At 39.6% G+C, this 14371-nt stretch overlaps 1 protein-coding gene across 6 annotated transcripts in view; it reads right to left on the bottom strand.

Moving 5' to 3' along the window:
• The window catches only part of NLRP14 (NLR family pyrin domain containing 14), a 43897-nt gene that overhangs the window by 17723 nt on the left and 11803 nt on the right, over positions 1-14371 (bottom strand). For 5 of the 6 annotated variants that reach the window (XR_012015609.1, XM_072794227.1, XM_072794229.1 and 2 more), the window contains 3 exons: positions 9389-10982; positions 6150-6320; positions 3414-3581 (listed from right to left, as the gene is read on the bottom strand). Coding sequence is in view for 5 of the 6 variants with exons in the window: in XM_072794227.1 (XP_072650328.1) it covers positions 3414-3581; positions 6150-6320; positions 9389-10982 (1933 nt within the window). In the remaining variant the exon portion in view is untranslated. The remainder of the gene's footprint in view (positions 1-3413; positions 3582-6149; positions 6321-9388; positions 10983-14371) is intronic. The other variant, XM_072794228.1, reaches the window with a different exon arrangement.

A 14371-nucleotide genomic window follows, 5' to 3' on the forward strand; every position in this document is an offset into this window, starting at 1 on the left:
AAATCAGATAATATTGCAAATATCATACTATCTGGATCAACCTCTGAATGAAGAATATACCAAAAAAGTATACTTAACAGTGGTTATACGGTCTTTAATGTTAATTTAAATATAGTTTCCAAACATTGATTTTTAGGAACTTGGAGTAATATTTTTTAAAAAATAGTTTCTCTAAAAATCTCTACAAAAGTTAAACTTCAAAGGGAAAATAAATCACATTCTTATGTATTTGTTATTCTTCCTACAACTCAAATTAAGATAGCAAAAATCAAGGTGTTCTCATATTCCATTATTATTTATGTTTGAAGTTAGGGCTGAAATCTTTAAATGATATTTCATTTAAATCCTGTGTAGTGTGATTATGAAGCTGTGGATGTATACATATCAAAGTTTATTAAAGTTAATGAGTAGAAGACATTTTTGCAATAAAGAAAAGAACATTAATAGTTCAGGTTTCAACTCCAGTCTGTGTGCTGGATAATCTGTGCAGGTGCAGAAGTTCTGACTTCAAAGTGTATACTCTCCCTTTTCCAAAGTCTGTTCATATTTATAACTCATTTTTGAACCCTTCATGAATATAAACAATTGTAGTAAACTAGAAGGATTCCAAACTCCTGGGAAAGCAAAAATTTTCCACTGGTCTATATACTATTTACCTCTTATAAAATATTTATTCTAGTTAATAATAAAGTCAAAGCTGTGGTTCATTCTCAGGCACCTTCCTTCTTATCTTGATCAGTAATCAGTTTCTCCTGGCAGCTATTTTAGATGCCACCCTTTCTGAAATATTAGTCCTCTAAATTCAAAATCTTTGAAGATGTAGAGAATGTTTTGCTTTAAAACCATTTTGGGGATGCCTGGGTGGCTCAACAGTTAATTGTCTGCCTTTGGCCCAGGGCATGACCTGGGAGTTCTGGGATCGAGTCCCACTTTAGGTTCCCTGTGAGGAGCCTGCTTCTCCCTCTGCCCTGTGTCTCTGCCTCTGTCTCTCATGAATAAATAAAATCTTAAAAAAAATACCATTTTGGCACTCTTCAGGTGGTTGTTTGGTGGAATCAACAATTACACAAGGTGGCATTACTAATATGCCCAAGGCTTTTATTATCAGGACCACACATAGGAAGTAGAAAAAGTTATTAGCAAAAGGATCTTGAGTGGATCTTTCTCCCCTTCTAGAGGGGAATCTTTAGTAAATATTACAGTGAAATATTCACATGAAAGTGATTGTACTTTTCCAGTATGCTCATGTATAAAAGCTAATTGGAGTCTCTCAGCAATTTAAAGTTTTCTTAAATAGTTTAAATTTGCAAAATTCCTATGGTAATTGGAGATATTTTGTGAGACAGCCTGGCAAAGACCTACTAATTTATCAATACTCTCACTGCTCACATCATCTAGAATCACTGGGAAAATAAATATCAAAATGCAACTCTACAATGTTAAGCTCAGCATGATCTATGCACAAACCAGACTACTGTGACTAGCTGTCCATAACTGTGATGAGGTCTAATGCAAACATAAAACTGAAACTTTCTCCAAAGTGTAAATAAGGGGTCACCCATCGTGGGAGAACATCCAATCCTACATAATTCAATTACTATGAAGCTCTAGTGACTTCTGCCACCAAAACCTTTTACTTACTGGTAAAAGGAGCCCTACTCCTTGACCCAGATAGATGGTTTCCTATTTGAAAGCCTAGTAACTGGGTCTACATGAAGGCTAGCAGTGGAAAACACTGTTCAAATGTCAACAGATAGGGGCACCTGGGTGGCTCAGTGGTTGAGCATCTACCTTTTCTTAGGTCATGATCCCAGGGTCCTGGGATTGGGTCCCACACTGGGCTCCTCGCAAGGAGCCTGTTGTTCCCTCAGCCTAAGTCTCTGCCTCTCTCTCTCATGAATAAATCTTAAAAAAAAAAGTCAACTGATAAAAATCTTACCAAGGCCTGCTGCTCTATAAAGTGCCAGGGCATTTTTGTCTTGGACCCATGGCTCCTCCCACTGTAAGAAAACCTCTTTCCCTCCATTTAACAGCTTTTTGCTACTAACGTGTTTCACTTTTGATGGAAGAGCCAATGACCTACTTCTCACCTGCGTTCTAGACTAGAGGCTGCAGGTGACTGAAAATTCCTCACAATGTCTTAAGACTATTTCACAGATGGTAAAGCCAATACCCCAACCTGGCCTGCTAATAACTGAACTCAACCCATGTTCAAGAAGCATTCAACTTTCCAGACATGCTATTAGTGAATTTCATCCTACAAAACATGGGGAGGCTTAAAGAATTCCCAAAGGTAATTTAGTTCATCTCCCTATTAGCCAAAAGATCTTGTTCTGGATTTTACTTGTGCTTTCTACATATAGATTACAATTTGCTTCTGACAAGTACAAACCTATCTTGGCCTTTCATGCGTCAAGGTTCTGTCTTGCCCCCTGCCCACCCTACTCCACCCCCCTTCTCAGCTCTTCCCCACCCCTAAGTGAGTCCATGGATTGTGAAAATTTTTAAGGTAAAATTTACTACAGTGACTTTATTTTGTTCTTGTTTGGTTTTAGTTTTACTTTGTGAGAAACTGAATTAAAAACCTTTATTTGGAAAAGGAGAGCTCCCTTGAAATTGGTCATACAATGTGGGGACCAAGTAGGATCGACAACCCTCACTTTCAGGGGAAAAAAACAAAACAAAACAAAACAAAAAACCAGACCCACTACTAGGATCCAGTGTGTGAGAGCAAGTGAGCACCTTGACAACTAACAGCTGCTGTTTTCTTCCTCAACTTTTTGTATTGGTCACGGGAGTTGCAATTTTAAGAGTAATTAGTTATCAAAACAAGTAAAACTGAGCCCTCTAACTCTGCCCCCAGTTACCATTCGTGCATTCTTATAAGCAAAGATACAATGAATATACATATGGCTGTACTTAAATATGAAAATATTTAAATCTTTATAAATTCTGGGTTTTTAAAAAAAATTTTTTTTTAATTTTTATTTATTTGTGATACTCACAGAGAGAGAGAGAGAATGAGGCAGAGACACAGGCAGAGGGAGAAGCAGGCTCCATGCACCGGGAGCCCGACGTGGGATTCGATCCCGGGTCTCCAGGATCGCGCCCTGGGCCAAAGGCAGGCGCCAAACCGCTGCGCCACCCAGGGATCCCTGGTTTTTTTTTTTTTTTAAATGGAGACACAGAACTGTACAATGGAGTGGGGACTGTCTTCAGTAGGGGGATGGGAGCAGTTAAAAGTCTTGTCAGAAGGAAGTCACTCTGAAATCATGGATTCCTGCTATTCCATATAGTGAAAATAGACTGAAGCTGGTCCTGTGAACAGCAAATCCAGGCTTTAAGAATCTATCTGGATAAAAGAGTCTATCTGTTCAGTTATAACAAGAACAAAAAAACAACTCACAACTTACCTCAGATTCTGTAGTTTACACTCTGGGTGTTTCAAGGCTTCACATAATGACTTTACTCCATCGTCCCCTATATCACTCCCTTTCAGGTCAAGATGCATCAGATTCTGGTTGTGAGTCAAAGAACTAGCAATATCCTGACAACCACCCGGGAAAGAAAGAAATCTCATCCTTTAGAGGAAAAATATGCAGGAGGAATTAACAAAATTATCTCTGTCCTGGTTAGAGCATTCCCCCCCCCCATTTTTTTTTTTTTCAAACTCAACTCTTATATATCTAAATATTCTTGTCATTTCTTATCTTACTTTTAGTTTCTCATATTTCATGGGTAGTCATAAATCAGTTTCAGGACGTTGCTTAGAAAAACAATGGGGCTACAACTTAGGTGTCCCTTACATCCTGACAACTGATATTCTCAACTTTTTTTGACCTTGAAGTAGGAGAAGGTAGTATCAGGAAAAGCAGAAGAGGAGTTTTTGAACTCAATTCCAGTATACCACAAATAATGGAGGATATTCCAAATACTTTAATTATAACATTAATTCACAATATTGCATGCTTTAAATAACCCAAGATAAGTTCATAGTTAATATCAACTGATGTAAATGATTAGCAAAACAGATTATTGCAAAATATGTCAACTCATGGACTTGGCAAGGTGTACAGAGATAGCCCAAAGCTAAATATGGAAGGAAGTTAAATACACCCGTATTTCTTCCTAGTTGTTATCTGCTACTCAGTGACTGTTAGCTATATCTGATTCTTCCATAAGTGTCTCTGCATGTTTACACTGCTCACCGTCTGCTCGGAACATCCCTTTGTAACATCACCTCTCCTCCCTTTTGCCCACCACCTACCCTTCACCCTCACCCTCCTTCTGGCCAGGCCCAAGAAAACAGCTTTTACCTGGGGTTTATGGCATTAATCATCATCATCTGGTAAAAGTGCCTAATGCACTCACTAAATATAAATTGAAAGTACAATTTCATGTGTTAAGGAAGAGGGACTTGAAGGAAGGCCACTCCACTGTGGAGGAAAAACTAAGTTCAGCCTTTGTGGTGTCCTCCCAAGAAGCCCTCACATTGTAAGAGAGTAAGCCTTTTAGCCCAAAAGAAGGCAGTAGCTATTGTTAGGGCTTTAGACTGGTGACATTCAGTGAAAGGGAGATGTAGGGGAGATGTTTGGGAGTAAAGGAAAAGGATTTCCAGGAACCCCTTAATATTGACATCTGTGCAGTCACCTACTACATCTATGTGTAAAACCAGGCCAAATCTGATTATTTGAAACCGAAGGTCAATCTCACTAAAAACAGATTCCAAGGGACATATTTAGGGAGAAGCCTGTCCTCCCACCCCTTCACCCCCCCCAAAAAAAAAGAACAATCTCCAGTGCTAATCATTTGTTCAGCATTCAGTACATATTACTTAGCACCAATTAGGCCTTGAGCACATGGATGAGCACTGAATACAGAATAGGCTCAGCTCCAGCTCCTAGTAGAGCCAGTAGACAAGGAGACAGAAGTGCAAACCAGCCACTATAAAGAAGTGATAGGGTCTGTAGAATCAAATTAAGATGTAATAAAGACTGAAATAGCAAGTGTCGGCAAGGATGAGGAGCAGCAGGAACTTTAATATATTGCTAGTACAACTGAAAAATGGTACAACCACTCTAAAGAGCTCATTGGCAATTTCCTAACAAGTTAACATCCATCTGTGAAATAGCAATTCCATTCCGAAATATTAACCTAAGAGATGAAGACCTGAATCACACACAAAAAGTGTATATGAGAATAGTCATAGCAGCCTTATTCATAATAGCCAAAAACTGGAAACAGCCCAGGGGTCTATTCAAAAGAGAAGGAGTTGCAGTATATCATACAATGGCATGCTCATCAGCAATGAACTATTGAAGCATGCAACATGTGGGTAAATTTTCAAAAATATTTTGTTGAGCAAAATACTGACACAAGTACATACTAACTATATGAAACAATCCCAATTTTTAAGGACAGAACAACCTAATCTATAGTGATAAAAGGTAAGAAAGTGGTTGCTGCAGAGACTGCATAAGGTAAGAAAGTTGAATAGAATAAGGTAGAAGGAAACTTCCAGAGGGGATATATTTTCCATCTAATTTTGGGTATTGCTTACATAGGTGTATGCAATTGTCAAAACTTAACCAGGTCTGTGCATTTTATTAAATGTCAATTATCTGTGCATTTTATTAAATGTCAATTATTCAATATTAAAAAATCTTTAAAAAATCTTATCTTTGTTTTGAAGATTTATTTATTCATAAGAGACACAGAGAGAAAGGCAGAAACATAGGCAGAGGGAGAAGCAGGCTCCCTGTGGGGAGGCTGATGCAGGACTATCCCAGGACCACAACCTGAGCCAAAGGCAGAAGCTCAACCACTGAGTCACTCAGGTGCCCCCAGAATTTATCTTTGAAAATACTCTGTTGAGCTGCCTAGAATGCCTTAGCTCTTTGTTCTTCATCTAGAAAATTCCTTATCAAGCCTCAAAAAAATGCACATCAACAGCTGCTACACTCCATACAATATTTCCCAGAACAAACTAGGTCTGCTTCCACATCCCCAGAGGCTTATACTATGGCTGTCCTTAGGTATTTTACACAGTGGGTTTTAAGTATTCATTGGTTCCCCCTAATAAGTAATAGTGGGAGGTAGGACAAAGAAAGTTGAAATAATTTCATGAAATTTTCTCATGCCAAACTTACAATAGTCTTTGTAGTTTACAGTTTGGGTGCCTCAGTTCTTGATAAAAAGTCTTCATGGCTAATTCATCAAGGTTGCTATGACATAGGTCCAGTTCTCTCAAGTGCTCATTTGTATGAAGCACGGAACAGAGATCTTGCCAACAATGAATAATGCTACCATCATCCTTTTGCCTAAATAATTGAGAAAAAGACAAGACCAATGTATCTATTTCAGCCCAGGCAATTCTCAGAAGATGGTATTGGGTGAAAGTATATTCTGGAAATGGCGAATGCATCAGTGCAGGTCTGGGATGGGCACAGTCCACTCAAAAGTCGTCTTCTTGGCACTCCAGGAGGCTATGCTTCCGCAATGATTCCCTCACACACAAAATTACACTAGAGAGACTTCATTTTGGATGAGGCGGCTTAGGAAGGATGACAGAGGTCTTCAAATATCCAAAGAGCCAGTATCAAGGAGAAAAATAATCTAAGACTCAAAGTAGAAGAATAAGAGTAGTGGGTAGAGATTCAGGCACGGAGTGGGGATTAAGAACCATGGGTTATGAGCTCTAGTTCTCCAGTTTTCTAAACTGCATTACTTTAGGTAAATCACATCAGTTCTGAGAACTCTAAGCTTTCTTCATCTAAGAAATGGGAATTCCATCCCCTTTTGCAGGATTGCAGGGATCTAATAGTCAAGTTTAGTGCATACACAAAAGCACTTTGTAAATGTTGTATAATTTAACTATGAGGCATACTTTCAATAAACCCATTATAAACAAAGGTTAACAAGGAATAAGACAGAGGAACACCCTATGATTATAAGCGTACACTCTAGAACAAAACAGTCCTGAGTCCCAACTCTGCCATTCGCTAACTTGGGTGATTCTGGCACTAATTTATGTGAGCCTCAGCTTCTTCATCTTAAACAATGAAGATAACACAATTTCTTAGGATTTCTGTGAAGATTTAGTAAAACAATCTACAGAAAATGTTTAGCATTTACAATGGGAAATACTTGCTAACAATTGGTAGTTGCACTTATTCATATTAAAATATATGAAGTCTAGCATGTTGCCTGATACAAATAGCTGCTGTAGGAGAGGAAAAAACTTTTTCCTGTGTCCTCCCAGCTTCTAGCTAGGGACTTGTAAATTGGAATGCCAAAAGTCAGGTTAACAAGAGAAAAGCATACAAGTTGTACTAGCTTGTGCATTGTGGATACTTGTGGGTGACGTTCAGTGAGGAGTAACTCAAAGGTAGAATTTGGGCTTTGTATAGCTAAATTAGCAGGAAAAAGGCAGAGGAAGTAAAGGCACTTGTGAAAAAACAAATGATCTGTTGGGAAGATAAATTGACCCTTCAGAGAACAGATAAGACAGGATAGTTTGTGACTATGTCTACATGGGTGTGGTGCCAACTTCTGTCTCCAAGAAGAAAGTAGAGAAACTCCTTCCAGGGAGGAGATTTAGGACAGTGGAGTTCTTTTCAGAGGCTTTGCTTCTAGGCAGGTAAGGGGTTTCAGGAGCTCTTAGGTCTTCAGCTCAAAAGACTTCTTATGGAAAAGTGGCATATTTTGAGGTGGCATATCCTGATCTCCTTCAGTACTCCATAAATATTGATTCCCCCATACCTTACTTACCTTGGATTGAATAACATTGCAGAGTTCTGGTTTCTACATCACCTGAGGTCTTAAATTTGACAAAATTAGGCAATAATCATTCAAACATTCAAGTGCTTACTATGTGGAAATGCCATAGGATATTATGGGGAACAAGACAGAGAGGCTGTTAGGTTTATAATGTTGTTGTGTTGTAGAATACAATGACCCGCCTATAATGTGCCACTTAAAACACTGATATCTCAGGTTTATTTTGGCAACAATGCCAACTCTAATATTAGGTAACATTACAACATAGGTGAGGGGAAGGTAGCATGAGGACCAGCAATATAATGGCCAGAATGCCTTCCTAATATTAGGCACAAAACACAAAATACGTTCTAATGTCCTGGGTTCAATCACAGCATTAAAAAGAACTATGAAGTCAGAATTGAGATAACAGACTGAAGGAGGTTATTTACAACACCCCAAGGACAGTAAAGGTCACAGCATCCCAGCCTACAATTCCTATGTCCACAGCAGAAGAGAAATAAAAACGTATGTCCTTATAGGAGACATGGTTCTGCAACTGCGTGTAATGGCAGTGAGGGAGCATGGGGTCAGCTAGAAAACCAAGGACTTAATCAGATGTGTGACCTCAGTGAAGTTGAGATCTTCTTGGTACCTCAGGGTTTCTACTAGGAAAATGGAAATAACAGCATCTTCCTGGGATTGTTGAGACTAATTGAGTTGGGACTCAGAAGACTGTCAGGCACGTGTCAAGCAGATGCTGTTATCTGATGTGTGCTTGAATCAATAATGGTACACTTTCTAGGTGAACTTCTCTGAATCACAGTTTTGTAATCTCAAAAATAAGTGGAGATATGCTTTTGACCAGTATCAAACTGGATAATTGGTTAAATATCCCATGTACTATATACCATACAGTAAGCCCTCAATTTTAGTTAAATCTAGAGCTAATCCCATAGTTTAATCCTTCCCTTAGACATAGACCGAGAATGCCAGAAAAGCCAACTCATGGAAGAGAAGAGGGTAATATAGGCATCAAACACTAAAGATTCATTTAGTCTTTCAAAATATACATTCAGCTCCTACTATTTCTTACCCAAATCAGACTTTCCCTACTGAGGTTAAAGGGCTGAGATCTTTCATGAACTACAAAGGCTGACCTACATCTAGGCAATGGAGAAGGTGAGCTAGGTTGGTAGCTTACAGAGGAACATCACCCAGATACCCTGTGTAAATTAGCTTCAGCACGAAATTCCTGGTCCCTGGCTCTTCTGGAGTACATTCTTTTTAAAAGTTAAATATACGTATCATAGTGGATCCAACCTTGTGCTAGGTCACATCCTTCCCTGAGGACTAAAGATTATTTCTAGTTGTTGAAAGTGTTGCCAGGGGATTGCCCTCAGCCACACCCCTTTCTTGGGATGGCCCTCAGGCCAGGAGAGTCACTTCAGGCAAGATTTTGTCCTTTCCTCACCAGAAGCCATGACTAGGCAATAAGGGATTTTAGTGCTTGGCCTCCCTACCTCAAGGTGGGACAACTCTGAAGGGTAATCTCAGCTCAACAGTTCTCCTTTCCTCCCTCTGAAATTTACTTCCCCTCACTCCCCTGACAGGGCACCTCCCCACTTACCACATTTCAGCTGGGGGACTTGAGTTTAACGTCTTCTCAAATACCACAGTCACAGATAATTTAATGGTCTGTAAACATTGGCAGTGCTTAAGGCAGAATGAAGACACAAGCAAATGGACTTTCCCACACACATCAATGACCACCTTTTGGAAAGATCTCATTGCCTGGCTTATAAATGCTTCATCTTGAGTCTCATACAGACATAAAAACAATTCCAGAAATTCTAGCTCTGCTGGAAAACATTTGATGTTTCCCAGTATCTCCAGCCACTGAAGGATCTTCCCTTTTATCTCCAGTGACAGTCTACATTTCAAAGTTGTCTCCAGTTGCTTTAGTAGATCTTCATTCAAAAGGCCAAACAAAAAGCATTTCATCTGCATCAAATGGGGATCTTTAGAACTCTTGCTTTCAAGCAATAGCTTCAAATCTTCAAAAGAATCAAATAAATTATTCCTGGTCTCCCAATTGTCTCTTAACATATAGAACATAGCTGCAAGAAACTCCTGAACATGCAGGTGAGTGAACACATAGCAATTTTCATACTCTGTGTCCTTTTGAAGAATATTCATGTCCAGGAAAATCGAGACATCTGATTTAGTTAAGCCATGCTTTCTGAGATCTTCCCTATAAAACACAGATGTCATAGTCCACACTCCTTTGGCAGCCAAGTGGCACAGGCTCTTTAGTTGGGTTTGATTGGGCAGACTAGGACAGTTTCCATCTACTGGTGGGAACAGGCTAGAAATATAGCGGGTGAACAGAGCTGTTGTTGTTTTGCAGGTTAATGAAACATCACCACCCATTTCTATTTGCTGCTCCAGACAGGTACAGATGGCCCAGCATACCAGGGGGACTTTACACATGCTAAAAAGCATCTCATTGCTTCTTAGTGAACTGAATACTTGCGAGGCCCTCTTCTTGTCTTCAAAGAACTGGTAAATGTATTCTTTTCTTGCATCCTTGGACATACCCAGCAGCTCTACAGAATGCTGGTTCTTCAACAAAGGCTTTAGCTTCTTACAAGCCGTGAGTCTCGTTGTCACCAATAAAAAGGACTCAGGGAGCATTACTTTCCTCAGCAGACTACTCATAAGGAAGGACACGGGGTGTACCTGGGTCCAGTCTTCACATAGCACAAAGTCCGGTTCCTCAAATGCGAAGTTCAGTTCATCAAAACTATCAATAATAAAAAGGAGACTACTCGGCTGGGTCATTATCCTTTCGATGGGGCCTTCTGTGCTGGGCCAGTCCTTGGATATCATTTGAACAAAGCTCCGTTCTCTCAACTGGTTGATTTCTCTTGCATTGAGATAAAAAACATAGCTAAACTTCTGCTGATAGAGATTGCCCTCAGCCCAATCTACTATTGCTTTTCTCACCAAGCTGGTCTTCCCAACTCCAGCAGCCCCCTGGAGCACAACTGTCTGTGGCTGCTCGCCGGTTTTCACATCCACATCAAACAGATGTTCCAACAGTTCTCGATCTTCCTGAGCAATTCCAGGATGGAAATCTTCAGGTCCCCCAAACAAACACTTCTTATCCCACATGATACGAAATTTTTCCTTTATTTGGATCCTGTATTCTGTTCCATCACCTAAGTCAGAATGCAGCAGGAAGAAAGAAAACACATAATCAAAGCAAATTCTATGAACTGCAGTGTTAACACTGGACTTGGCTCAAATCAAAGTGCAGCTGGTTTAGCTAAGAATGTAAACCAAAAAAAGTTCCTATAGATTTAAAACTTGCATAAGAAACTGAAAAAACAAAATTGATCATGCAGAAGAATGAATTTGGGGTAGAAAGTAAAAATTAGATTCATTCTAGAAATATGTTCTCTTAGACAAATACCATATGTAGAATTTAATAAACAAAACAGATGAACATGGGGAAAGGAAGGAAAAATAAGATGAAAACAGAGGGAGGCAAACCATAAGAGATGCTAAACTAGGAAATAAACTGAGGGTTGCTGGAGGAGAGAGGTGGGGGGGGGAGATGGGGTAACTGGTGATGGGCATTAAGGAGGGCACGTGATGGAATGAGTATTGGGTGTTGTATGCAACTGATGAATCACTAACTTCTCCCCTTGAAACTAACAATACACTGTACATTAACTTGAATTTAAATAAAACAAAAAAAGAAAGATGTTCTCTTCTTTGTACTTTTCCTCTACAGGGAGAAAAGGACAACTGTATGAAGGATAGAGTCATCACCCAAATGAAAGAACACCATTAACAGTGACAGTGAGGAAGGACCTGAAGACATATCTCAATCTACAGATCAAAATAATCCACTTTATAGTAAAACATTAACAGAAATGAACATTGAGGCATAGCCTGAAGAATTTTTTTTTTTAAAGAAAAATATTCTAAATCTTTTTTCTAAATATGTCTCCTCAGGCATGGGTAACAAAAGCAAAAATAAACTACTTGGGGCAGCCCCAGTGGCACAGCAGTTTAGGACCACCTGCAGCCCGGGGTGTGACTTGGAGACCCGGGATGGAATCCCACGTCAGGCTCCCTGCATGGAGCCTGCCCCTGTGCCTGTGCCTGCCCCTGTCTGTCTCTGTCTCTGTCTCTCTCTCTCGGGATCGAGTCCCATGTCAGGCTCCCTGCATGGAGCCTACTTCTCCCTCTGCCTGTGTCTCTGCCCACCCCCCCATGAATAAATAAAACCTTTAAAATATAATAAACTACTGGGACCACATGAAAATAAAAATCCTGTATAGCAAAGGAAACAATTAACAAAACTAAAACAATCTACTGAATGGGAGAAAATACTTGCAAAGGATAGATCTGATAAAGGATTAGTACCCAAACTACATAAAGAATTTCTAGGGGTGGGGGCAGCCTGGGTGGCTCAGCAGTTTAGCGCCTGCCTTCAGCCCAGGGTGTGATCCTGGAGACCCAGGATCGAGTCCCACATCAGGCTCCCTGCACGGAGCCTGCTTCTCCCTCTGCCTGCGTCTCTGCCTCTCTCTCTCTCTCTCTATGTCTCTCATGAATAAATAAATAAAATCTTTAAAAAAAAAAAAAGAATTTCTAGGGGCACCTGGGTGGCTCAGTGGTTGAGCATCTGCCTTTGGCGAAGGTTGTGATCCTAGAGTCCTGGGATCAAGTCTAAAATCAGGCTCCCCACAGGGAGCCTGCTTCTCCCTCTGCCTAAGTCTCTGCCTCTCATGAATAAATTCTTAAAAAAAAAAAAAAAAAAAAAAAAAAAGCCAGCCAGGCCAGCTCAGTCAGTGGGGCATGCAACTGTCTCTTGGTTGTAAATTCAAGTCCCATGTTGGGTGTAGAGAATACTTAATATTAAAAACAAAACAAAACACACACACCTCTAAAACAACACCAAACCCCCCCAAATAATCCAGTAAAAAAAATAGAAGACATGAACAGACATTTCTCCGAAGACGACATACAGATGGCCAACAGACACAGAAAAGATGCTCAACATCACTCATCATTAGGGAAATGCAAATCAAAACCATACTGAGTTACCACTTCACACCAGTCAGACTAAAACTCAACACAAAAAGTAAGTGCTGGTGAGGATATGGTGAAAAAGAAACCCTTGTGCACTACTGTTGAGAATCAAACTGATGCAGCCACTGTGGAAGACCGTTGGAGAGTCCTCCAAAAATTAAAAATAGAAGTACCATATGAATCAGTAAGTCCACTACTGGGTATTTACCCAAAGAATATGAAAACACTAATTCAAAAAGATATATGCTCCTCTATGTTTATTGCAGCATTACTTACAATAGCCAAGACGTGGAAGCAGTCTAAGTGTTTTTATTGAGAGATGAAGGGATAAATAAATGATGTATATAATGGAATATTAGCCATAAAAATGAAATTTTGCCATTTGCAACAACATGAAAGGATCTAGAGAATATAATACTAAGTAAAATAAGTCCAAAAAAGACAAGTACCACATGATTTCACTCATGTGGAATTTAAGAAACAAAATAAGTGGACAAAAAAAGATAAACCAAGAAACAAACCCTTACCTATAGAAAACTGATGGTCACAGGGCAGGGGGTGTGGGGTGGGTAATGGATGGAATAGGTGAAGGGGATTAAGAAGATTAAGAATACAGTTATGATGAGCACTAAGTAATGTACAGAATTGTTGAATCACTATATTATACATATGAAATATAACACTCTGTGTTAACTGTACTGGAGGTTTAAAAAATATTCCCAAGTGTCAAACCAGAATGGAAAGAGTTTCACCTAAGTTCAATTACTTCTTTAAATCTGAAACGTCACTATCTCAGAGGAAACTTCTGTGAACCCCAATGCTAGAATAGTTCTCTTTCATAATTCTCAAAACATGGTATATTTTCATTCACAGCATATCTCACAAGCTATAATTATTTTTTTAAGTAAATAATTCTTTGTTCTATCAGGGCATTCAGTATAAACATGTAACAGTTCAAGTCCCACTAGATTATGCTTATGATGAGGAACAGAAGGCTAGCTGAGGACAAAACAGAAGCTGACACCCCACAAGGGACCCCCGCCCACCAGGTGGGCTATGTGGGACATTCCTCAAGCACTCCTGGCTGTCCTAAAGCTAAGTGAAAGGAGAAATAGTTAACTTATAGAAATTATAGTCTTAGAGACACAAGTCCCCCCGAGCTTACAAAAGGTCTTAGAAATTTACAAGAAAAAAGCATTATTTATCAATAACCTAACTTCCAGAAGGAAACTCCCAACTATCTTAATGCTTGCTAGAGGAAAAAAGAACTGAACCTAGACAATGGCAAAGCCTCCAAAGCTTGTAGGTCCTGTTTAGCATACAAAAAAAAATTTTTTTATAAATTTATTTTGTATTGGTGTTCAATTTGCCAACATATAGAATAACACCCAGGGCTCATCCCGTCAAGTGCCTATCACCGAGCCACCCCTACCCCCCACCCACCTCCCCTTCCCACTCCTAGTTCGTTTCCTAGAGTTAGGAGTCTTTCATGTTCTGTCTCCCT

Source organism: Canis lupus, chromosome 23 (genome assembly GCF_048164855.1).
Source record: "Canis lupus baileyi chromosome 23, mCanLup2.hap1, whole genome shotgun sequence".
Lineage (NCBI taxonomy): Eukaryota > Metazoa > Chordata > Mammalia > Carnivora > Canidae > Canis > Canis lupus.